The sequence below is a fragment of the Patella vulgata genome, chromosome 7, assembly GCF_932274485.2.
Source record: "Patella vulgata chromosome 7, xgPatVulg1.2, whole genome shotgun sequence".
NCBI classification, from domain to species: domain Eukaryota; kingdom Metazoa; phylum Mollusca; class Gastropoda; family Patellidae; genus Patella; species Patella vulgata.
Window position 1 is genome coordinate 64,934,925 of NC_065885.2, and position 26,996 is coordinate 64,961,920.

A 26,996-nucleotide genomic window follows, 5' to 3' on the forward strand; every position below is an offset into this window, starting at 1 on the left:
GGGTAAGATGCTGACTCACTAGCCTGGAGGTCGCATGTTCGATCCCAGCATTGGCCGAGAAAGTTCATTCAGATTTTCCGGCGTGGTTTCCCCTTGTCAGTGATGCAGGATGTAGGGCCTGACAAGGACAGCTGTCTAGTAGTTCAGGTGAGGCGAAAAACCGAGGTCCCGTGTACACATGATCGTGCACGTAAAAGATCCCTTGGCAGTTGGAATTCGATATAAGAGTAGGCCGTAGCGCCGCTGCCTGGGCAAAATTTTCCTGATAACACACTGTATGACGTATGCCCGTCTTCATTAGCCCAGGTTAGGAGCAGAACAGTAGGACGTTAAACCCCATTTCATTTCATTTCGATATGAAGAGTGGCCCCTATATGTTTATAAACACATTATTACAGATGCATCTGTTCCATATGAAGAGTGGCCCCTACAAGTTTATACATATTGTATTACACATCAGGATGTCATAAACACAAAATTATTAGGATGGACATAGAATTGTTAGGATGGACATTTAATTGTAAGGATGGACATAGAATTGTAAGGATGGACATAGAATTGTTATAGAATTGTAAGGATGGACATAGACTTGTTAGGATGGACATCAACATAGAATCGTTAGGATGGACATAAACATAGAATTGTTAGGATAGACATCAACATAGACTTGTTAGGATGGACATCAACATAGAATTGTTAGCATGGACATAAATATAGAATTGTTAGGATGGACATAAACATAGACTTGTTAGCATGGACATCAACATAGAATTGTTAGGATGGACATAAACATAGACTTGTTAGGATGGACATCAACATAGAATTGTTAGCATGGACATAAACATAGAATTGTTAGGATGGATATAAACATAGAATTGTCCAGATGGACGTAAACACAAAATATGGTATTATAAAATTCCAAATTTAATATTACTATCTTACATCAATTAACATACCAATGTAATCTTTAAGTGACATTTAGCGATTAAGAAACACGCTAACAGAGAACAATTTCTATGGGAGGATATTGTCACACTCTGGATCGTTAAAAGCCAGACCGTGTAACATTAAACAATTCCCGGCATTACTGGGTTTTCCCGGTGACCACGCGTCAGATATAATAGGCGATCCATCACTCCATTTCCACTCCCCCTCTTCATCCAAATCATTACCACCAATCCAGTAGGGGATCTCTATTAAAATAAAACATTTTATTACTTTCAATTAAAAAAATAATAATCGATCCTATAGCCGGTGATCAAATACAGGGTTTAACGTCCACAGATTAGGTCATTTCTGAATAAGCATTTAAATTTTATTTCAATAATTGGCTTTAGCAGAAACATGGAGACCCCTTGCCATTTACAAGTAGGCAATCGCAACCAAGCCGAGTGATTCAATGACAGACCTTATGGTCTAATGCGCTGAGGGAGGGGGAGGGGAGGAAGATGGGTGGGGGGTACCGAAGAATGGTTAGCGCTTGCGCGTTGTATCATAAGTTCTGTCATTGAGTCCACTGGCGTGGTTACGATTCCCGGTCATGCGTGATAAGGAGTAGAATCGCCTTTTTATTTACAATGGGTTAATGCATAGATGTATATTTGTTTCATGTAAATAATTAGGACACATTAGATATATGTTTACAATGCTGTGTTTCTGTGTAACGTTTGAAATTTTAAATGGTTTACGCTTCATTGGCCCAATCGGAGCAGAACTGTTGGACATTTTATTTTCCTTTCTACAGTCAATTATAAGATGTATCATTTAAATCATGATTTCAACTGTCAATAATAAGATCTTATCATTATCATGGCATTGAAATCGGCACAATCAATTAATAAATGATTAGTTGAATTCCCCAGTCATCACCTTTATTGTAGTGTAATGTCTATTATTCTGTACCCTAAATTATACACGCTTTATCGAGTTTGATTTCCTCTGCAGTTACGGGTACATTGTTTAATAAACAAACGTCTTCATTCAAGATTCAGTCACAAGAGACTATACCTGCTATATAGAAGTCTGCATTTGATATTGTCCTTTAATAGAGTTAGTAGAAAGAAGCTGAAGCAAGATTTAGTAATTTCAACAAGAAAATGAAGCCATTGTCGATCAAACTACACATTAATCAGTTGTACGCGTTTATGGGTATTATCCTAACCACTGTAGACTCCATAAGCAGCGCTACTACTACTACTACCCCTAGACCAACTAAACTCGCTCCAACTACAACTACATCGGCTCCAACAACAACTACATCGGCTCCAACAACAACTACATCGCCTCCAACAACAACTACATCCACTGTAGCCTTTTATGTACCCGAACCAGTCATTACTACAAACAGACCATCTACACCCTCTCCAACAACAACTACATCCGCTGTAGACTTTTATGTACTCGAACCAGTCATTACTACAAACAGACCATCTACACCCGCTCCAACCACTGATTCCCCTGGACCAACTACTCGCAGCATACTCCCGTCCAGCATCAACATTCCCACCACGACTAACATCATGTACAAGAACCACAAGCTTGATGATAATGTGGTTATGGATTATAGCCTGTCATATGAAGGCGTTACACCAATTGAATGTGGACGTCTCTGTTCTTCTATACCCGGATGTAGATTGTTCAACTACCAAAACAACTCATGTTCCATACTAAATACAGTAAATCATGGACTTGGATCAGTGACTGTTAATTCTATATATGTAGATGTTACAGTGAAAGGTATGTTTAGAATTAGTACACGGCGTTAAGCCAACATTTGTAGTATGTTAAGCCCCATTTCATTTCATTTAAAGATGCATTATGGGAAATTAGATAAAGAGCTGACAGTTTTCACTATAATAGTTAAAAACTAGATAATAATGTAAAGGTAATTTGCTGAAAATTTTAGCAATTGTATTTCGGGCCTAGCCTCGAACAGCATTACTAAAGTCGGTACAATACATAGAGAAATGGGGTTTAACGTCCACTCGTCACAATCTTGGTCATTTCGGGACTAACACATGGTTCAATTTTATTTCAATAGTCTTTAGCAGTGGGAGGAAACCAGAAGACCCGTAGAAAACCGACAAGGTTGGATGCTGGATAGGGGACTCTACTCCTTGTCACGTACATTCAGGGATTGCAACCACGCCAGTTGACTCAATGACAAACCTTATGATACAGCGCGCACGTGCTAACCATTCGGCCATCCACCCCACCCCACCCACGGAGAAAACCCACGAGATTTGACAGGCGACCGGGGAATGGAAACCCCGCCAGTTGACTCAATGACAGCACGTGCTAACCATTCGGCCATACGATCCCCCTTGAGGTTTTGAATGACATACCTTATTGCTAAGTGACACGATTTCCATGTTTTCATATTTTGATGTAGCACATGCATCTTTTTTCTACTAATACCGTTCAGTTGCCGGGCTACACCTATTACATTGTATCTTCTTTTTATGGATAGTTTGGGAGCCGCAGTGACTAAGTGGGTAAGATGCTGACTCACTAGCCTGGAGGTCGCATGTTCGATCCCTGCATTGGCCGAGAAAGTACATCGGGATTTTTCCGACGTCGTTTCCCCCTTGTCAGTGGTGCCGGTAGGAGGGTCTGACAAGGACAGCTGTCTAGTTGTTCGGATGGGACAAAAAAGAAGGTCCCGTGTAAACATAGGCATGCACGTAAAAGATCCCGTGGCAGTTGGAATTCGATATAAGAGTAGGCCACAGTGCCGCTGCCCGGACACAATGTTCCTCATAGCACAAAGTATGGCGTATGCTCGCGTTCATGAGCCTAACTGGAGCAGAACAGTAGGACGTTACACCCCTTTTCATTTCATTTAATTTTACAGAAACTTGTCAGTTGCCAGGCTACACGGCATACATTGGTGGATTATTTTGTATCAAGCCTGTTGAACAGCCAGCATCTGATTGGATGGCATCAAATACCACGTGTAATGAAGATGGCGGATATCTTCTCATCATGAGATCTGTTGTATTTGATGTTAAAAAATACGTGTTGGAGACAATCAATCTACCAGGTAAGATGGCGGGCGACTTATATTATCAGATTCAGCAATAAACATACTTTTTGGTCAACAAACTTTGTTAATTACAAATTATGATTACAGGTGATAATATTGTTCCATAGTAACGCCATATACCTGTGTGTCAACATAACACTAATAGTCAGTGCAGGAGGACCGCACTACACACAAAACAAATATGTACAAGATAAACCTGCGGACAAGACAGAAAATAGACATTGCACCAAATAAACAAATGAATGGATCCGGGAGAGAAATGGAGAAATGATGTTTAACGTTCACACGACACAAACATGGTCATTTCGGGATTAACATATAGTTCATTTGTTTTATTGCAATATATTGCTCGCGTGTAGGACCCGACGAAAACCCACGAGGTTGAACAGGCGACTCTACACCTTATCGCGCACGACCGAAGAGTCGAAACCAGTTGATTCAATGACAGAACTTATGATACAAAGCGAACGCGCTAACCATTCGGTCATCCACCCCCTCTCCCCTTTCTTCGTTGTAAGGGTTTTGGGTGGCTGGGGGGGGGGGGGTCTAATGTCAGCGCTTTAGACCATAAGGTCTGTCATTGAGTCACGTGGCTTGGTTGCGATTGCCTGCTTGTAAATGACAAGAGGAGACTTCAGGTTTTCTAAAGACCTTTATGCGAAAACCAATTATTGAAATAACATTTAACCGGAGGAGATGAAATGGGGTTTAACGTCCTACTGTTCGGCTCCAAACATATAGTGTGCTATGAGGGAAATTTTGCCCGGACAGCGCCACTACGGCCTACTCTTATATCGAATTCCAACTGTCAAGGGATCTTTTACATGCACGCCAATGTGTGCACGAGACCTCGATTTTTCGTACGATCCGAAAGACTAGACAGATGTCCTTGTCAGGCCGTCCGTCCTGCATCACTGACAAGGGGGAACCACGCCCGAAAATCTGGATGAACTTTCTCTGCCAATGCAAGGATCGAAAACCCGACCTCCAGGCTAGCCAGCCAGCGTCTTGCCCACTTAGTCACCGTGACCCCCAAATATTTAACCATATGCTTATCTCGAAATGACCTTATCTGTGGACGTTTAGCTATCCATTATTTGAACTATTCAAAACGAAGCTAAGTAGAATCTGTGTTTTAATCAGATTAAATTTTTGGCGAGTGGACGTTAAACCCTCTATTTGATCACCGGCTAGGATCGATTATTATTTTTAACTGAAAGTAATAAAATGTTTTATTTTACTAGAGATCCCATACTGGATTGGTGGTAATGATTTGGATGTAGATGGGGTGTGGAAATGGAGTGATGGATCGCCTATTATATCTGGCGCATGGTCACCTGGAAACCCCAGTAATGTTGGAGAATGTTTAATGTTACACGGTCTGGCTTTTAACGATGCAGGGTGTGGCAATATCCTCCCATTTATTTGTGAAAAGTCCACAGTGTTTGATATGTGATTGCCGATCGGTCTATATAAGAGCATGTAACACTATATGTGATGGCCGACCATCGTATATAAGAGCATGTAACGTACACTATTTCACCATGCATATCTTATATATTAAACCCAAGTTTACTAAATGTCATTGTATTTTGATAACGATATGAGAATAAAATCCGTGAGTATTTTCCCATAGAAATTGTTCTCTGTTACTGTGTTTCTTAATCGATAAATGCCACTTAAAGATTAGATTGGTATTAGACCGGAGGCTCAGTGCGCGGCGGTGTCCATCAAATGGGCACAAAACCAGACCCAACTTTTTTGTAGTAAAATTTCGCGTAGAATACGATGCCGGGCGGTAATCAGTCCGGCTTTTTCGAGATATTCGGTGTCAAAGGTCAAATGAGATCATTTGCACAGCCATTCTTGCATCATGAAAATATGCTGAAAATGATCAAAAGTAATCACTCTTTCAATAAAAATGTAAACTTGCTAAATTCACCTTTAGTCTTAGTGACCCCGGAGGTCACAGGTGAAATTTCCGTCTTTGCACTAGGGATATTTAATGCAATAAAATGTCCGTGTTAAATATAAAAACTAAAGCGAAACCTGTTCTAATTTATAGTAGTGACATTAAAAACTTATCTTTAGGTGGTCTTAGCACCGTATATTTACTTTGGAACGTCGAAAAAGATTTTGCAGAACATAACCAAAACACTTCGAATCCTGTTTTAAAAATACGAAAAAAAATGTCAAATCAAAATCTCTCCGAATTAGTTTTACAACGAATGCTATACATAATGATACTAGTGTTTCATAGCTGGACTCCAGTGTGCAGCAGCGTCACAAAGCCTGCCAAACTTGTCCCCGGTACCATTTACCAATACATTTATATCCCGTAATGGCTGAATTGCTGTCAAAAAATGATGTATCCCTACGCCGTAATGTAATCAGGTTCAGTAAAAGTGAAGTCTATAGCAAAGAATTATATTTATTTATTTGTGCATGTGAGAAAGGATTGGGCGATAAATAAAATCTCCTACTCGTCTTTTTTTGGTATCAAATAATATCAACACTCGTTGATAAAGTAAAAAATAAAACAAAAACAAAAAAAAAAAAAAACTCGGCAGAGCCTCACTTTTTTACTTTATCGACTTGGGTTGATATTTTTTGATATCAAAAGAGACTCGTAGGTGATTCTCTATATAATAGTAGAATGTATAACTATTCACGCACCTGCCGAATTATGAGTGTAGTTACCGCTTTGGGATCTTTCAAAAGAGACACCATCAAAGTCAATATTTACCACTGAACAGTTTCACGAAAGCACGGACTCAATCTGTTTCACAGAGTTAATGAACACAGCTAACCAAATATTTCTACGCCGTCACCCGGAATGTAGGGCGAAAGTTATTTTTAGTCCTTCTCTCCCTTTCCCTTTTTCCCCCCTTTTGCATGGCGATTTATCGTTGTCTTTTTGGTGTAGAATCGAAGAAAAGGGCTTGCAAATACATTTTCACCCAGGTTTTGGTGAATATTCATGATTTTGAGGCGGAAGAATACAAGAGTTGAGAGTTTGTTTAGGTTGAAATGTAATGTCAAAAATTGCATGTTTACTTGTCCTTGTCTCTACTTCCAGCTTGTGTATCCCAAGTTTTTCATGAAGAATCCCATACGCGCTTTTGGGCAAGAGGTCGCCACTTGTTGCTCCATCTGTGTCTGAAATTCCACAGTTTTCTGATGTATTATAGTGTTTGCAGAATTCCACAGAGCTCATCTGAAAATGCATAGATTTTCATAATTTTTGGCCTGGGCATTGCTAATATGTTTATTTATTAGATAACAAAAGATTTGTTTAAAGTGCAGAAATATGTGAGGTATATAGGTCTAAGACTAGTAATTATTTCCCCTTATAGTGCGAGTTATAAATAGACAATTTTTCCCTTAATTTTTCTCTCCCCTTTGGGTAATTTTTTTGGGTAATACTGATGATATTACAGCGGAGGGATAGGGAGTGTAAAGTGTCTTTCTGCAGAGCAATCCTTGTGTCGAAAGTGAGATTTTCACCCCAGTCAACTTCAAATCCCCGTAGCAAAAAATCTAAACGGTCAACCCCCTACAAAGTTATGATGAGGATATTGCCAAATGTGGTACCCATTGTGCCTATAAAGATTGGAACCAACGGAATGTTGAGCAAAAAGCTACAGCCTGTGATGTTACAGCCATTTAACATTGAAGTCAATGGGCAAATAATTGCTAGTCTGAATCCTACTGTGTTTATCGTCCTTCTTAAAATTGCATTATAAATATGCTTAGTGCGTCAAATTATGTATAATATTGAACTACATATCATCGACGTGTCGGGCAGATCGAAAGACGACAACCCGATTCAGACAAGAATGCGATATTGCTCTCGGTGGAAGCGAGAGAGAGAGAGAGAGAGAGAGACAGAGAGAGAGAGAGAAAGAGAGAGACAGAGAGAGAGAGAAAGAGAGAGACAGGGAGAGAGAGAGAGAGGGAGGGAGGGAGAGAGAGAGAGAGAAAGAGAGAGAGAGAGAGAGAGAGAGAGAGAAAGAGAGAGACAGAGAGAGAGAGAAAGAGAGAGACAGAGAGAGAGAGAGAGAGAGAGGGAGGGAGGGAGAGAGAGAAAGAGAGAGACAGAGAGAGAGAGAGAGAAAGAGAGAGACAGAGAGAGAGAGAGAGAGAGAAAGAGAGAGAAAGGGAGAGAGAGAGAGTGAGAGAGAGAGAGAGAGAGAGAGACAGAGAGAGAGAGAGAGAAAGAGAGAGACAGAGAGAGAGAGAAAGAGAGACAGGGAGAGAGAGAGAGGGAGGGAGGGAGAGAGAGAGAGGGAGAGAGAGAGAGACAGAGAGAGAGAGACAGAGAGAGAGAGAGAGAGACAGACAGAGAGAGAGGTTATCTCGGGACTAACATGTTATGAAAGAGGATAATATGCCTGCATAATTGTTTGGAGTAATTGGACTAAAACAAAAATTATACAATTTATTTAAAAACATAAAAAAATTTATTGGTAATATTTAGATCATATATAAAATATATTGGAATTTATATCACATAATTCAACATATGACATGATTCGAGAGAGAGAGAGAGAGAGAGAGAGATGGGTTTAACGTCCACTCGACACAAACCAGATCATTTCGGGAGAGGGGAGGGGGTTGGGTCAACGTCGACTCCACACAAACTAGGTCATTTCATGACTAACATATGGTTTAATTTTATTTCAATAATTCGATTGTACGTAGGGGTCTTTAGCAGTGGGAGGAAACCGAAGGACCAGGAGAAAACCAACGAGGTTGGACAGGCGACCCTTTTCCTTCTTACGTGTAACCGGAAAATCGAAACCACCCCAGTTGACTCAATGACAGACCTTATGATACAGTGCCCACGTGCTAACCATTCGGTCATCCACCCCACCCACCCACTTGCCTGTTTACATATCTAATCTATTACACCACTACAACAGGCTAGAGTAATAAATTAAAACTAACAATAAATCAGCAACTTCCTTTCTGAAATGATATCCATATCCATACACGAAATAAACTACAGGGCCCTTATTCACGAAAACTTAAACTAAGATAAAATCGAAATTTTAAGATTGGCTGACCAGTAAAATCAATTTGCATATATCCAATGAAGTCGCAGTATTTCTTAAAATTTCGATTTTATCTTAGTTTAAGTTTTCGTGAATAAGGGCCCAGGTATCTTTGAGCTGAAGTCTTTGTAAAAATTCTCTTGAATCATGTTATATGGGAGCCAGTGTCATGAGTTGACTTATATTTACTGTACATGTTATTAGGTTTGGTGTGGTTTACAAGATCAAATCAGAATAATTGACGAATTAAAAATAATTTTGATATATTCTAAATGTAAATAAAAACATGAAAATAATTTCTGACAATGGTTTTCAGTTGGTCACCAATCAAATGTCTTGACCATTCTACAATAAATTATTTTTTGCTTAGAACCAAGAAGCTTTAATGATGTGGGGGGGGGGGGAGGGGCTTTGATGCAATCTTCGACACCATAATGGATTAATCTCCAAAAATCATCTTTCTAATCACTCTGATTAAAACACAGATCCTATTTCGTTTCGTTGTGTATAGTTCAAAATTTAGTTTTACTTGTCTTAACAACACTAGGATCCGGAAGAGTTGATATTGAACCCGCTTTCTTGTTGAAGTGAGGGATTAGCCAATGAAATGCACGGAACTGTGGGTAAACCACTAGCAACGTCAACGTTGATTGATTAATCAATGTCTGACGTCATAGGTCAAAGGCCGTTCGTGCGACCTCTGAAGCGATCTACCAGTACAACTGGCCAGATCTTCATGTAGTGTAGGCCATCGAAAGTATAAAAAAAACGAAACGAAATACAGATCTCTATTTTACTCAGATTGCCTATTACTATTTTTTACAATATGGCTACCTGGCTTCAATCGGTATAGTGATACAAAGACGTTATGCCGTTTCCAGTTCATTAAAGCTTCTTTTCCTTAGAACCAATATTATCTTGCACTGACTATTGGGTTTTAATACTGATTGATTTACGATCAGCTGTGGCCTCATGGTCGTCGTCAACCTCATCTTGAATCTGATTGCAATTGTTATCTTGAGGTATTGCTTGAGGAGGTATTGCTTGAGCCAAACCGTTGCTCGGGACAAATTCCCCCTTTAGGTCACGGTCACAGGGTTGTTGCACGACTTCTTCGATGTTTTGTTTGGAAGATTGTTGATTGGAACACAGTTGAGCAAGGTTATTACTGGAAGGTGGTTGAACAGGATTATTGTTGAACTGTTGAATGGCGCCTGGATTCAACCGAAGACCGGGAAAGAAATATAATTCTTTTCCCGACGTTGATCGCATTTCCGGGGTTTGTAATGTGCCTAATCCGGTGTCCCATCTGTGTAGGAGGTTTGCTACCTGAAAACCAAAATAAATAGAATTCATGTACAAATGAAATGAAATGAAATGAAATGGGGTTTAACGTCCTACTGTCCTGCTCCTAACCTGGGCTAATGAAGACGGGCATACGCCATACAGTGTGCTATGAGGGAAATTTTGCCCGGGCAGCGGCGCTACGGCCTACTTTTATATCGAATTGCAACTGCCAAGGGATCTTTAACGTGCATTCCAATGTTTACACGGGACCTCGGTTTTTCGTCCTGCATCACTGACAAGGGGAAACCACGTCGGAAAATCGGGATGAACTTTACCGGCCAATGCAGGGATCGAAGACCCGACCTCCATGCTAGCGAGCGAGCGTCTTACCCACCTAGCCACCGTGGCTCCGAATTCATGTACAAGAGGTACACCAATTAAAACTATCCGTAACGGCAACCCGAAACTCGAATTTCGGAATTCGTAGATGTATCGTAAACCCTTCATAGCCCTTTCTTTACCTGTCGATTCTGTAATGAATAGTGCCAAATATCGTCAAGTTTTCGTAGCTTTATCGACATTATTCGCGGACAGCGTAGTGTATTTGTAACTGTATTCGGCATATCCGTAACTCATTCGTAACTGAATCGCTTTAGTTCGTATAGATGCGTCTTTCATTTCCTAAAATGCTTCCATGACATCCGGGATAATTTTCAGCCGATTACCCACGAATTATCGTAACTCTTTCGTAAACTATTCGTACTTGCTTCGCAGCTACTCCACATTCTCTACGATCTTTTTGATATTTTTGCAGAATCGCCACGAATTTCGATTCGCCACTATTAGGGACAATTCGTAGCGTTCGTGGCGTTCGTAGCCCACGTGAAAGCCAGGCATTAGAAATGATCAGCAACTTTCACAGTCGGGTAGTGGCTATAGTAAGGTCAATGACGACATAGTACAAAAATAGATAGATGTAGGAAGTAATTCAGATTATTAGTCTAATGCCTCCCTAGACGGGTGGCGTCCTTACTGCGCTGCTGCGACAGTATGGCGACCAGAAAAGGTACAAGGTCGCCGGCAAATGTCCCCAAAAATTACAAACTAGAAAAAAGTTGCGTTCTCAAAGTTTTCGAGGTCAGATCATAGAACCTTGGCGTTTTTTTAACATGCTCAAAACAAACGCCGTGACTCGGCGATCACGGAGACAACAGCACGATATCTGGCATTTCCACCACGCTCTGAGACCATTCTCCGTCGCTATAGCAGCGCAGTTAGGACGCCACCCCGATCCGACTGGGTTATGAGCTAACAGTCGAACAATGTATCCAACAAGGTGGGTATCTCAGTCTCCGAATATCATCGTGTATCCATTCCCCGCCCTGGAGCCCTGGATCTATATCAACACCAAAGGGAGAACTTAAGAACAAATATTTCCCTGGATCATGATTTTGATTATGGAACCTACCTTTCTAGAGAGGTCCATGAGATGACATTTATGTGCGAATGTCTCTATGACGTATATCCAGGTGAATATAAACCTTGTGCCGTACAAGTCGTAACGATACGACACTTGTCCTGAAATCAAAACATCAAATGAAACCTGTTGAAGTCGTGGATTTGACTCATGTATCGTCTCAGTAACGATCAAATTTCAGATAATGTTGGTATATCGTCTCAAGTCTATTACTTCGAATGGGACAGAAAAAAAAACGAGTACAATATTTAATGGGGGCATAATTAAACATGTACAATCGTACAGTGGACCAGGAACTTGACGAAATCTGCAAGTGACCTTAATATTTAGATCTGAACCCGAGAGAGAGGGGGAGGTCAACTAGGTAATTTTGTGACTAACATAGTTTAATTTTATCTTAATAAATCACATAGCTGTGGGAGGAAACCTGGGGTCCAAGAGAAAACCTACGAGATATGACATGCTTCCCAACTGAAGGAGCCACGTTGGCTAAGTGGATATGGTGCTGTCTAGTTGTTCGGATATTACGTAAATCCGAAGTACCGTGTATACTTTGGTATGCACGTAAAAGATCCCTTGCAGTTGGAATGTGTTGTAAAGAGTAGGCCGTAGTGCAGCTGTACGGGCGCAATTTCCCTCATAGCACACTGTATGGTATATACCTGTCTCCATTAGCCAAGTTCGGAGCAATACAGTAGGACGTTAAAACCCATTTCATTTCATTTCATTCCCTTCCCAAATCAACATAGTGTACAAATTCGATTTCAATCATTCGATTTTTGCATACCACCCAAAAAACACCCAAATTTCAAATGAAATGAGGTTTAACGTCCTACTGTTCTGTTCCGATTAGGCCAATGATGACGGGCATACGCCATGCAGTTTGCTATGGGGACATTTTGCCCGGGCAGCGACACTATGGCCTAAACTTATATCGAATTCCAACTGCCAAAGGATCTTTTTACGTGTACACCAATGTATAGACAGGAACCCGGTTTTTTTGTCCCATCCGAACGATTAGACAGCTGTCACCACTGACAATCCTCTTGATGAACTTTCTCGGACAATTACAACGAGAGATGCATATATTGAACATGTCCGTGAAGTTATTATATAGAGTCAATAAACTGTAAGGGACGAAGTTTTGACGCGATAGCTTCGGTTGTTAGGTACCATTGCTAACATAATAGAAATGTCTTGATTATCCAGTGAGTGTGTTCTAATCCACTCGATTTTACAATGGCGGATTATACAACAATATCTCACCTTTTACAGGTACAAGGATGGATTATACAACATTCACCTTTTACAGGTACAAGGGTGGATTATACAACAATATCTCACCTTTTACAGGAACAAGGGTGGATTATACAACAACATCTCACCTTTTACAGGTACAAGGGTGGTTTATAAACAACATCTCACCTTGTACAGGTACAAGGGTGGATTACACAACAACATCTCACCTTTTACAGGTACAAGGGTGGATTATACAACACAAGGCACCTTTTACAGGTACAAGGGTGGATTATACAATAACATCCCACCCTTTACAGGTACAAGGGTGGATTATACAACAACATCTCACCTTTTACAGGTACAAGGGTGGTTTATAAACAACATCTCACCTTTTACAGGTACAAGGTTGGATTATACAACAACATCTCACCTTTTACAGTGCATAAACTAGTAAAAAAATCAGCTCTGTTGGGGTGTCCACCACATGCGTCAGTCCTTTCTTTCTGATCAGGTGAACGCGTAGACTTAGATAAGCTATGTATGGTATCAGTTAATTCTGGAAGATTAAAAAAATTTAAAAATGTTTAAAAACAAATGCATTATGTCTTCGACCAAATTAATACGATATACAACAGATTTATATTAAGATTGGATCGGATCGCAAAAACTTTGACAATTCATGCTTTTATAATAGACTTATACCACGAATACACGAGTCGCAATTAAATACCGCTACCTTCAGACGTTCGGAAAACAAAACTATCATTGATTTCGATCAAGTCAGGGACTCAGGGTGATTGGATGACCGAATGATTAGCACATGCCCGCTGTATCAGAAGGTTTGTCATTGAGTCAACTGGCGTGGTTTCTAATCCCCGGATGTACATGACAAGGAACAGGGTCGCCTGTCCAACCTCGTGATTTGTCTCCGGGTCCTCCGGTTTTCCCTCCACTGCTAAGGACACCCTACGCACAAGTGCATTAGTGAAATAGAATTGAACTATGTGTTACTCTCGACGTGACCTAGTTTGTGTCGAGTGGACGTTAAACGTCTGGTACATTGACATCCTTTAATTCGCCTCGGATCTTCCTTGCGAATGGACACGCGTGTGATGGCCAACATGCGCAATATTTATAAATTTAAAGTGAAACTATTGTGTTAAAGAACTACAATGACATTGGGGTTTAACCTCCTGGCCTAATGAAGACGGGCATACGTCATACAGTGTGCTATCATGGAAATGTTGCCCAGACAGCGGCACTATAGCCTACTCTTATATCGAATTCCAACAGTCAAGGGATCTTTTATGTGCAGGCCAGTGTGTACCCGGTTTCCCGTCCCATTCGAACAACTATACTTCTCCCTTTACAACCTAGTTTGTGTCGAGTGGACGTTAAACGGAATCACACGAAATGTGAATTTCCTCCGTAGTACCCAGCGTGGCGTATGACCGTCTTCATTAGTCCAATTGTTGTATAAAAGTATTCAATCTAATTAAAATACTATTTCGTTTCGTTTTTTCATACTTTCTTTCGATGGCCTACACTACATGAAGATCTGACAAGTTATAGCGATAGGTCGCGTCAGGGGGCAAAAACCGACTTTTGACCTATGACGTCAGACATTTGATTAACCAATCAGCATTGATGTTACTAGTGGATTACCCACAGTTCCGGGCAAAAAAGGTCAAACGCTCGATTCGACAGACCATTTGATTGGCTGACCCCCCATTTCAAGCAGAACACGAGTTAAATAACAAGTCTTCGAGTGAGGTGTAGTAAAGACAAGTAAAACGAAATTTTGAACTATAAAAACGAAACGAAATAGGATCTGTGTTTTAACCAGATTGAAAATTATTTCACTTGCTAGATCCTACTTACAGGATGATTCTGCTAATATCAAGGCCCTGACAGGATGGTTTTACTGATTATCAAGGTCCTGACAGGAAGTTTCTACTGATATCAAGGCCCTGACAGGATGTTTTTACTGATATCCAGGCCCTGACAGGATGATTCTACTAATATCAAGGTCCTGACAGGATGTTTCTACTAATATCAAAGTCCTGACAGGATGATTCTACTAATATCAAGGTCCTGACAGGATGTTTCTACTGATATCAAGGTCCTGACAGGATGTTTCTACTAATATCAAGGTCCTGACGGGATGGTTTTACTGATATCCGGGCCTGACAGGATGTTTCTACTGATAGGCTCTGACAGGATGTTTCTACTGATATCAAGGTCCTGACAGGATGATTTTACTGATATCCAGACCCTGACAGGATGGTTCTACTGATAGGCTCTGACAGGATGTTTCTACTGATATCAAGGTCCTGACAGGAAGTTTCTACTGATATCCAGGCCCTGACAGGATGTTTCTACTGATAGGCTCTGACAGGAAGTTTCTACTGATATCAAGGTCCTGCCATGATGTTTCTACTAATATCAAGGTCCTGACAGGATGATTTTACTGATATCCAGGCCCTGTTATCTCGGCAAATGAACTGTCAACAATATATCTGCCAAACCTGGGGTTTAACGTCCATTCGACACAAACTAGGTTGTTTCGGGACTAAAACATGGAAACCGCTGGACCGGGAGAAAACCCACGAGGTTGGATAGGCGACCATACTCCTTGTAACGTACAACCGGGAAATCAAAACCACGCCAGTTGACTTAATTACAGAGCTTATGATACAGCTCGTATTAACCATTCGGCCATCCAACCAACCGCCCTTAAGTCTTTCCTGTGGAGGGGGGTTGGGTGGCTGAATGTTTAGCACGAGCGCGCTGTATCATAAGGCCTATCATTGAGTCAAGTGGCCTGGTTTCGAATTCCTGGTTGTACGAGACAAGGAATAGGGTCGCCTGTCAAACCTCGTGGGTTTTCTCCGGGTCCTCCGGTTTGCTCCCACTGCTAAAGACGTTAAACCCTATTTCTCTCTCTCTCTCTCTCTCTCTCACCCTCTCTCTCTCTCTTGTGGCAGCTATTAAACCACAAGGGCACACCGTTACAAAAAGTTTCCCCAATTAGCGGGACAGAAACTATCACTTGGTGCACACCACGGGAATTCGAACCCGATATATTCTGGTAAAGACGATGAAGAAGAAAGTAATTAATGAAACTTACTTCCTTGACAGGCTTGAAGTAAAAAAATCTTTGGTTTCTCGGCAAGGCTTTTACACTTTTTACCATTAAAATATTCATAGATTTTTTCCCATTTCATTGTTTTTTCATCGGATCCTATAACAACATCCTCGTCACCATGCGACAGAATAAAACAAATAAAACAGTCGAAGCTACTGTGATCCATTTCACTATACTCTTTTAAGGTGTTTTTCATTTGCTAAAATCAGACAAATCAAAAAGATATATTTATATATTGAGAGAGAGAGAGAGAGAGAGAGAGAGAGGTTTAACGTCCACTCGACACAAACTAGGTCATTTCACGACTAACACATGGTTCAATTTGATTTCAATAATTCAACCCCCCCCCCCCAAAAAAAAAACAAAAAAACAAACGAGTACAATATTTAATGGGGGCATAATTAAACATGTACCATCGTACTATGGACCAGAAACTTGACGAAATCTGCAGGTGACCTTAATATTTAGATCTGAACCCAAATTCTTTAATACGCCGCTATACAAAACGAGGTAAAGGCGAGAGAGAGAGAGAGAGAGAGAGAGAGAGAGAGAGAGAGGGGTAACTTCTAGTCGACACAAACTAGGTCATTTCGGGACTAACACATGGTTCAACTGTATTTACATAATTCGCTTGCGCGTAAGGGTCTTTAGCAGTGGGAGGAACCCAGAGGACAAGGAGTAAACCAACGAGGCTAGACATTCCTTGTCACGTACACCCGAAGAATCCAAACCACGCCATATTTCGGAGTAACAAGGGTTATGATAGGTTACCTCAACTGTCTGGTCAGATTTGATATCAACATGGAAATGTAACTGCTCAAATAATATTTTTATAGCTTCAGCATCGACCGTCGTACCCTCTCGAGTCTCTACTCCGTTATCAAACGTTTTATTGTTGATGACCAGAACATAACCCCGTATTGGTGCCGACATTTGGTATATCTGAAATAGACATCAATTAAAGAGGCGTTAGGTAAGATTAGATAAAGAGCTGACAATTCTCGCTAAATTAGTTAAAAACTAGATAATGTAAAGTGAATATGGTGAAACGTTAAGTCAAATTGTTCCACTCTGAACCGAGATATTAGATAAAGAGCTGACAGTTCTCGCTATAATTGTTAACAAATAGATATTGAAAAGGGAATATGTTAAACATGTCTGTCAAATTAGTTCACTCTGAGCCGAGCTATCGGCGATACAATAAACAAAGTAACCTCGATTGTCATTACTACCGTTGTTACGATGATACACATAGTCTCAATTATCAATTTTTAAGTTAAGTAATCAACCGCAAATCTACTGAAAATATAGAGTATTCGATGACATCGAGAGTCGATTATGGCCTGGATAAGTTAATTAATGTCTAATTAATAATTTATATAACATGTCAGACCTAAAGAAAGACGTGCAATATACAGATTTAGCTCTAGCATAATGCATGTTTAATATGATTAATACAATGACATCATTATTAATGTGACGTCATAATGTATGTTTGACAATTTAATGAATGTGATATGAGGATTGCTAATCACTTGAAATATAAATTCAAAAGAAATGTCAAATCAGAGACTCAGCCTTTCGGACACAGAGCAAATGATCTATTAAAAGACCTAAGATTAGATCACTATCAGATTACTGATAGGGTATTTTCGTATCAAGCCCCATGGACCTTTTTAAATCCAAACTTTGACATAAGCCTAGATAACGTTGTCAAGAAAAAAGACAATCCACAACACGCTCTAATGCTATCGAGAGAATTCTTGAACTAAAAATGGTCATCGCATGTGAAAATATACACGGATGGGTCTCACGATCCAGACACTACCAAAACTGCATTAGGTGTGGTCATTCCCGAATTTAATATTAATATATCGAAAAGGCTACCAGATGGATGCTCTATCTATACCGCAGAACTAAAGGCAATATCCACAGCTCTTGAGTGGCTCGTGTCATTCTCCGTTCAAAGAGCAGTCATTGTGCCAGACTCCCTCAGCAGCATAAAGTCAATAATACATGACAAAAAAACACCTAGACCAGAAAGTGTTCAGAATATTCGAGAAAGTGTTTATTCCCTCCAAAACAAAAATAGAACCGTAGAATATACATGGATACCATCCCATGTTGGCATAGCAGGCAATGAGTCCGCAGACAATCTGGCTCGCAAAGGACTGAGCCTCTGCTAGACCGAATACTTAAAATATAGCGTTCAGGAATTTAATAGCATCGTCAAAACTAAAATTAAATCAGAATGGACAATTGAGTTGGCCAGAGCAAATACTTTTAGATTCAATTTAAACAACGATCTGGTTGCAAAAACGGAGATTAATCACCCATCGCGCAAAATTTGTGTGTTAATCACAAGATTAAGAACTAAAGATTTAATAATCGTAATAAATTTAACCCAGTGAAGTGCGAATGTGGCCACAATTTGACCGTTAATCATGTCATCATTGCGTGCAATAAATTGGAAAAGAAAAGACTCCCTGTATGAAGTTTAATGGAAAATGCCAAACTTCAATATACCGTCCAAAATGTACCCCCCCCCCCCCCCCAGGAATATATCATATAAAATTTATGAAGCTATCTCAAAATTCATAGCAGAATCGGGAATTAACTGTTAAGTTAGTTGCGTTAAAAGAGCACTAGTCAAAGAAAGATAATTGGTTGTGTAGACCAGGTTGGCCCCTAAGCCACCTGGGTGCTTTAATAATATGAGAACAAATTAACGTTAAGATATGGAACTACATATCTAGTTACAAAGAAAGGAACTATTGTTGTAGGACAGTATGGCGGTTCAGTCTATTGCATGATCTAATATAATAAGACACAAGGGAAAAATAATAACAAATAAAGGAATAAGGACCTGCACAACCATTATTAACAATGACATTGCACACAAATCAATTTAATTTAACTCGTGTTTAAAAATTTATTTATTCCTATAAATGGTTCAATTTGTGTTGCTGCTGGCTCTTCTTTTCTTTTCAGGTAACTTTTTATCTGTGGAGAGCCATACGCAAAAAAAACTATAATGGAATGCCTACAACTTTTAAACTTGAAGTCTTGAACTCTTAGTTAATTTTTAACAACATGAAACTTATTGGACGAACACTTTTTATATGTAAATAATGTACGGGTCCAGCTATGTCGTTTTTACTGCGAGCACTTCGCTTTTCCACATAAAGCCAGCGGATTCTTTTTCCCAACGGGGTTTTTTTCTATCCGCTCTGATGACGCCAAACATCAGTCAGTTAGACCTCCTGTTTTAACTTTATTATGACAAAGGGAGAAGATGACCCGCCCTCTCTTCTCACGACAGCGAATTTATAAGTGTGCTTTAAGAAACCTTTGGTATCCGAGGACTTTTTTATGTTGCGTTTTAAACAATTTTCAAGTGTAAATAATTTAATTAAATCAACCTGTCCATAATATTATATTTATTGTATATTGTATATTTATTGTAATAAACAACAACAACAACTTGGAATATTGCTACCACGGGCATACGTCGCAATTTTGGTTCGCCAATAAAAGACAGTCACAAGAACAATGGCCGGGGTTCACTGCTGTAGGGTATGGCCTGGTTCACTGCTGTAGAGTATGGCCTGGTTCACTGCTGTAGGGTATGACCTGGTTCACTGCTGTAGAGTATGGCCTGGTTCACTGCTGTAGAGTATGGCCTGGTTCACTGTTGTAGGGTATGGCCTGGTTCACTGCTGTAGGGTATGACCTGGTTCACTGCTGTAGAGTATGGCCTGGTTCACTGCTGTAGACTATGGCCTGGTTCAGTGGTGTGGAGTAAATCTGTGAATCTAGACATCTGTAAATCTGTGAATCTATTCATGTACATCTATGAATGTTAACATGTAAATCTGTGATTTTAGACGTGTAAATATTCGAATCTACGTTAAATCTACGAATCTATGGTAAATGTTAAATGCTATATATCAAAATAACCTACCTGTTTGCTATTTCCCTCTCGTGACTTTTCGAATTTGTTGTAAATTTCACTATTTATATTGCAGTGCTGTACTCTAATAAATTCTGGGTAATTGGGGTTCATTCTTTCTTTTATTGGCCATTCTATAAATACAATAAAACAAATAAACTATTTCCTTCAATTAATAAATCAATTAATTAATAAGTAATATCAATTAATGAATCAATTAAGTAATCAGTAATCTCGATTTATCAATCAGAAATCTCAAATTATTAATCAGTAGTCACAAATTATTAATCCACAATCTCAAATTATAAATCAGTAATCTCGATTTATTAACCAGTAATCTCAAATAATTGATCAGTCATCTCAAATAATTGATCAGTAATCTTAATTTATAAATCAAATGAAATCAAGTCAAGATCTTAAATTATCAAAATCCAATCAAATGAAATCTTTATTGGCCTTGAACCACTTGTTCATCGATTAACATAGAAACAGTGAATAGAGAGCAAACAAATAAAACATTTCAGTATTATCATAATACTATACTGGCTAGTATCTAATATGGCTGAATGGTTAGCAGGTGCGCGCTGTATCATAAAGTCTGTCATTGAATCAACAGGCGTGGTTTCGAATCTCCGGTTGTACATGACAAAGAGTAGGTTCGCCTGTCCAACCACGTGGGTTTTCTCCGGGTTCTCCGGTTTCTTCCTACTGCTAAAGACCCCTACGCACAAGCGAATTATTGAAATAAAATTGAATCATCTGTTAGTCCCAAAATGACCTAGTTTGTGTCGAGTGGACGTTAAACCCCATCTCTCTCCCCCCCTCTCTCTCACTCTCTCTCTATTCAGGGTAATGTCCCTTGAATTATTAGCAAAGTGTTTACAATCAGTAATCTATATTACTGAGTCAGTAATCTCAAAGTGACCATCCCGATTTTAACAGACTCCCAGAAATAAAAGTCTGTGTGCGTATTAAATTTAAGCGCAAAATTACGAGGAAAGGTGTATCACCTTGTCTGAAAATATCAGATCAAAATATAGTCTCTATCATCCAGAAAAATATTCTACGAATATTAGTCTGGATGGGTTGTCAACATTTGAGAAAAATTGGCTAGATAATCCGGTCTATTACATTGTCATAAACAACGTCTAAGGGAGGTAACTCCTTTTAAACAAGATGTTACGCCCATGAAATTAATTTTAAAAAATCCATGTGATTGCATGCGAGTTCAATATCTAACACTCTTAATTTTTTATTGTAAAATTTCCCTCTTCATGGGCCATATCTATGCTTTTAAAATTATTCCTAATTCGTCGTCACGATTCATGTTTGTTTATATTATTAATGCAAGAATTATGGGATTTATTGTGGGAAGGGGCGCAACTCTTACTTGACTTGGCTACAGAGACTGGATAATCAACCACATTAAAAAACAAACTCCCGGTTACGCATGGGCAATGGACTTTACGTAAAATATTGACAACTTTCCCAGACCCTCCGTATGTTGAAGACTAGGAGGTTCTGGGTGACCGAGACTAATCAAAATATCGAGTCGTATGGGCGTGACCCGTAACTCTTTTAAGGTTTTGGGTCAATTGTTTCGTTGGGTGACCTGATAATCTATTACCGTTGCTTAAGAGGTCAAATCAGTGCGTGATGTATGTTCTTGTGAACGGTAAACAAAATAAAAGTCTGGTGTTATCCTGACACATATTGGCGTGCACGTAAAAGATCCCTTGGCAGTTGGAATTCGATATAGGTGTAGGCCGTAGCGCCGCTGCCCGGGCAAAATTTCCCTCATAGCACACTGTATGGTGTATGCCCGTCTTCATTAGCCCAGTTTAGGAGCTGAACACTAGGACGTTAAACCCCATTTCATTTCATTTTTATTACACAAATAAAAACATACCGGCAGGTAAATCATCGTCGTCAGTGCATATGTTCGCTTGTTCGAATCTGTTGACCAATTCTTGGACATTTGATGCTGATTCTTGAACAGGCTTCTGGCGTTCACTTTTTTTTCGGCTGATCCTTTGGTCTTTTAATTCAGGTTTGAGCAAGTCGGCTGCGTTTCCCTCATCATGCCCAACAAGAATTTTATAAAACTCATCAAAAGCTTCTTCTTCTCTCCGTGGTAAAATATCCAGCAATTCGAAAACTCTTTTCTGTTTAGTTGGTTTGCTCTGAATAAATGTAAGATACATGTCAAGCTGATTAAAATCCAGATCTATCAATGTCTGACCCTATGACGTCAGACATTGATTAATCAATCAGCGTTGACGTTTCTTGTGCTTTACCCACAGTTCCGTGCATCGCACGCCAAAAACTCGCCGTAACAGATCGTTTCATTGGCTAATCACTCACTTCAACCAGAACGCCGGTAATATAACAACTCTTCCAGATCTTAGTGTAGTAAAGACAAGTAAAACGAAATTTTGAACTATAAAAAACGAAACGAAATAGGATCTGTGTTTTAATCAGATTGGATAATTGTAAAATGAAACTGGCCCGGAATAGATGTAATAATTTATTGATATTTGTTTTAAATAAAAGATAAAACATGTGTGCTGATAAAAACTTCAGGCCCCGAGTTCACAAAACATTTTCAGACTTAGGTTAACAATTTATTCAAAATTGTAACATGTTTATATAAGGGTGAATCTTGCGTTTTGATTGGTCGATTAGACACTGTCTATTGGACAATAACATCCCTCTAAATTAGAAAAATTATGCGTACTACTTTAATGGCGATAACCACAACGGAGACAATCAATTTTGATCTCGGTACATTAGATGAAATATTTGGAGATATGTCCGAAGATGAACTTGAAACGCCAACCCCCTTGTCAGGTAACAGCTACAAACAACAAAATATTCAAAAATCTATTACAAAAACATAAATTTTGTTTCAAAAAATACTTTTAAAAAAATGAAGTGAGAATTTTAGGGTTTTTTTGTGTGTCTATACTCATACGGCTACTATAGCAACCAGACGATTTGCAGTGAGACGAATTTTGAAGTTTACACAATAAAATAAGTTCTTTTAAAATTCTAAAAAATAGCATGTTACAATGTCGATAAACACCTCCTGTTTCGCATTTAGAGGGGTGTTATTGTCCAATAGACATGTCCTGAGATTTTACATTAGAACACGCGACGCGTCCTAATGATCTCAGGACATGTCTATTGGACAATATAATTCCACTCACGTGTAATTCTGGTGGTAAATGAGTGACATATGTTTTCGATAAATAACTCTTTTTTATGTGTCAACTGTCAATTACAGACTAAGTTGATTTAGTGCACACTATATATGTGAATATGTTTGAAATTACTAACTTGCCAAAGATATTAATTAATGAAATATAAAGCCATCTTATTTCAAGAGCAAAACTTCTAGCAATATTATTACAATACATCAATAAGAAACTGTGTGCAAAGTTTTGTGTTTCTGGATCAAAGATATTTCTCATAAACTGCTAAAGATCCCTACTCACAAGCGAATTATTGAAATAAAATAGAATCATATGTTAGTCCCCAAATGACCTAGTGGGTCTCGGGTGGATGTTAAACCCCATTTATCTCTCGCTCGCTCTCGCTCTCTCTCTCTCTCTCTTTCTCTGAACAGGCATTCTGGTACAACATGCATTTATAAAGCAACTTGCGAAGCCGTCGTATTCCAGGGAGTAAGACGATGGCTTGCTAACCTAGAGATCCCATGTTCGATCCTGAAGTTGGCCGAGTACCCCCCCCCCCTCTTTAAAGGCGTTGGAATGGCACGAAAAACTAAGATCCCGTGACAGTTGAAATTCCAAATACGAGATTGGAGCAGAGCACGAGCAGTATGGCATTAAACCCCTGGACTGGTAGAATATATAATTATAAAGCCAGGGACGGACTTGTATTAAAATCATTTACCAGGATATTATCTTTCATATTCCCTGTGATGGTACCTTCTGAAAATAGAGATTCCACTACAGTCTCCACATCAGTAATAGCTTTCGACAGCGCCATCCTCTGCCTTCGAAGTATCCTAGCATGCTTATCATCCATGGTTGATGGATGTCAACAACCTATAGTAATGAAATTAGAATAGAATAGAATAGAATAGAATAGAATAGAATAGAATAGAATAGAAATAGAATAGAATAGAATTAGAATTAGAAATAGAAATAGAATAGAAATAGAAATAGAATAGAATAGAATAGAATAGAATAGAAATAGAAATAGAAATAGAATAGAATAGAATAGAATAGAATAGAATAGAATAGAATAGAATAGAATAGAAATAGAAATAGAATAGAATAGAATAGAAATAGAATAAAATAGAAATAGAATAGAATAGAATAGAATAGAATAGAATAGAGTAGAATAGAAATAGAATAGAATAGAATAGAATAGAAATAGAAATAGAATAGAATAGAATAGAATAGAAATATGAATTAGAATAGAATAGAATAGAATAGAATAGAATAGAATAGAATAGAATAGAATAGAATAGAATAGAATAGAATAGAATAGAATAGAAATAGAAATAGAATAGAATAGAATAGAATAGAATAGAAAGATGAATTAGAATTGAGAATAGAATAGAATAGAAAGATGAATTAGAATAGAATAGAATAGAATAGAATAGAATAGAATAGAAAGATGAATTAGAATAGAATAGAATAGAATAGAATAGAAAGATGAATTAGAATTGAGAATAGAATAGAATAGAATAGAATAGAATATATACTATATACAAGTACAAAAATTCTAGGCGGGCACAGGGCTCATATAATCAGATACTGTAAATCCCATACACGGGGTACATATGGACAAAAAAAAAACAGAATTAGAAATGAAATGAAATGAAATGGGGTTTAACGTCCTACTGTTCTGCTCCTAACCTGGGCTAATGAAGACGAGCATACGCCATACAGTGTGCTATGAGGGAAATTTTGCCAGGACAGCGGCGCTACGGCCTACTCTTATATCGAATTCCAACTGCCACGGGATCTTTTACGTGCACGCCAATGTGTACACGGGGCCTCGGTTTTTCGTCCTATCCGAACGACTAGACAGCTGTCCTTGTCAGGCCCTAAACAAAATTAGATTATAGACGATGATAATGAAAGTCGTATCACTTTATTGTTAGCCTTGTTCGGACCCGTGACGCCATGTACAAGTTAACATGATCCTAAACGAACCACTGACTGAATTAAACAAAGAGTGAGGGAAAATAGCGCTGTTCTGGCAAAATGTTCCTCATCAAGAACTGCATGACGTATATATATGTCTTCATTATCCCGGCTGGTGTAGAAAAGTAGGCCACTTCCATATTTCATTCAGACACGAAACAATTAATAGGCCTACAGCCAGTAAGCTATACTTGTATAAATATTATGTATAATAGTGATTCAATCTAGGACATATTACAACCTATTGTATACTTATACACACTGACCTAGTTATCTGCCCAACTTTTAAAGTCGGTACACATGAACATAACTACTACATCAACGTCTCCCCTCTCCCTCTCCTCCTTCACGGGACAATTAACTTGTCATTCTCAAAATGAACTAAGTATGGTATGCACCCAATGTTTAACTGACATCATGACATATTAGATTGTTAGTCAGCCATTATATAAGAGAGAAGCAAAACGTCCATTATGGACAGCCTGTATCTATAAATATATGAACGATAGATAGGAAGTATTTTAACCGTGAATTATAGTTTTATATTATTTACCTTTTAGCTATTTGTACCTCTTTATAAACTTCCGTGGGGCCGGTTAAGTGTCCCCACATAAATAATAAACTCAGAGATTCGATCACATATCTCCGTTATAGTTCTCCGTAGCCTGTACGTATTTTTGTAAAGTCGGTAATACACGGGTACAGGAACAGAAAGCGAAAGTAAACTATAGCCGGATGTTCACACGCGATTAATCTAGTCACAAGCATTTCTCTTCGGCTACTGTGCATACTGATCTGGATAAACAGACGTACGTGGGTTTGACATCTGGCCGTTTTTTTGCGAATACAATTCACGCAATGACTTGCTGATAATATTGTCGTTTTCCGTCAGTTACAATTCTAAAAAATATTAACCCCGTGAAGGCAGCAGTGTGAGGCGAGACTACGGGGGCTAGAGTAATCGAGACTGCAATAGGGAAATATTATAATATTCTATTTTTGGACACCTTACACCACACTGATCGTCAGTGAATAATCGCTAGGCCTCTACAATCACTGATAAGGATGACATCAATGCGACTTAATGAGTCTCAAATATTTACTTTTTTCCACCGACAAATTCAATTCTAAAACATTTTTTTGATGTATTAGAAAAATAAATAAAGACGTTTGACGTATTTGTATGTAAAAATTATGTCCTATTTAGTGTAAATGGGTATTAAAATGACTAAAAGGCAGCATCCTGCCCGAAGCAGTAACGTCTTATGTAAACAATGCACGCTCCATTCAGCCAATGATTGACGCCGCGTGCTGTGGCGGCACGTGTTAAAGGCAGTCATATTTTACAGAGATATTAGAGGACTCGTAATTCTCTGTGAAACAGATTGACCTTACATCACTAATTTGCCTCATTGACTCCTGTTATCGTCTATTTGACCAGCTCGAACATTTTTGTGGGCTTGAACGTTTTCTACCACAGATAACGGTGGTGTAATAAAGCAAAATGAGAAATGGTTCTTGAATAATCAACAAACAGAAACTGTAACTTATTATAATTATCTGGGCCTAATAATTTCTTCCAGATTGAACTGGGATAAAAATATTACT

The 26,996-nt window shown here is 38.9% G+C and overlaps 2 protein-coding genes across 4 annotated transcripts; one reads left to right on the forward strand and one right to left on the reverse strand.

Moving 5' to 3' along the window:
• Positions 1 to 761: 761 nt before the first annotated feature.
• LOC126827248 (caspase-3) lies at positions 762 to 26,109 on the reverse strand. 3 transcript variants are annotated; one of them, XM_056102523.1, is made up of 9 exons: positions 25,942 to 26,103; positions 24,124 to 24,278; positions 22,115 to 22,388; positions 20,218 to 20,339; positions 17,025 to 17,195; positions 16,236 to 16,452; positions 13,536 to 13,661; positions 11,854 to 11,967; positions 8,473 to 10,427 (listed from the first exon to the last, which is right to left on the reverse strand). In XM_056102523.1, the coding sequence occupies exons 2-9, from the start codon at positions 24,256 to 24,258 to the stop codon at positions 10,030 to 10,032; spliced, it is 1,557 nt and encodes a 518-aa protein (XP_055958498.1). In that variant the 5' UTR covers positions 24,259 to 24,278; positions 25,942 to 26,103; the 3' UTR covers positions 8,473 to 10,029. The 3 variants fall into 3 exon arrangements, with proteins under 3 accessions (XP_050412463.1, XP_055958498.1, XP_055958499.1); XM_050556506.2 differs by lacking the exons at positions 8,473 to 10,427; positions 11,854 to 11,967 and adding an exon at positions 762 to 1,193 and having other exon boundaries at positions 25,942 to 26,109; XM_056102524.1 differs by lacking the exon at positions 24,124 to 24,278.
• On the forward strand, positions 1,903 to 5,734 carry LOC126827275 (C-type mannose receptor 2). The gene is made up of 3 exons (XM_050556559.2): positions 1,903 to 2,736; positions 3,854 to 4,042; positions 5,290 to 5,734. Exons 1-3 carry the CDS (start codon positions 2,097 to 2,099, stop codon positions 5,499 to 5,501), a joined length of 1,041 nt encoding a protein of 346 aa, XP_050412516.1. The 5' UTR covers positions 1,903 to 2,096; the 3' UTR covers positions 5,502 to 5,734.
• Positions 26,110 to 26,996: the final 887 nt, after the last annotated feature.

Coding starts and splice junctions, on each gene's coding strand:
- LOC126827275 (XM_050556559.2), top strand. CDS start 2,097: ATGAAGCCATTGTCGATCAAACTACACATTAATCAGTTGTACGCGTTT. Junction 2,737..3,853: donor TGTAGATGTTACAGTGAAAG/GTATGTTTAGAA, acceptor TTAATTTTACAG/AAACTTGTCAGTTGCCAGGC. Junction 4,043..5,289: donor GGAGACAATCAATCTACCAG/GTAAGATGGCGG, acceptor TTATTTTACTAG/AGATCCCATACTGGATTGGT.
- LOC126827248 (XM_056102523.1), bottom strand. CDS start 24,258: ATGGATGATAAGCATGCTAGGATACTTCGAAGGCAGAGGATGGCGCTG. Junction 17,196..20,217: donor GAGAGGGAAATAGCAAACAG/GTAGGTTATTTT, acceptor TGTCTATTTCAG/ATATACCAAATGTCGGCACC. Junction 11,968..13,535: donor TAGTTTATGCACTGTAAAAG/GTGAGATGTTGT, acceptor TTTTGATTTCAG/GACAAGTGTCGTATCGTTAC.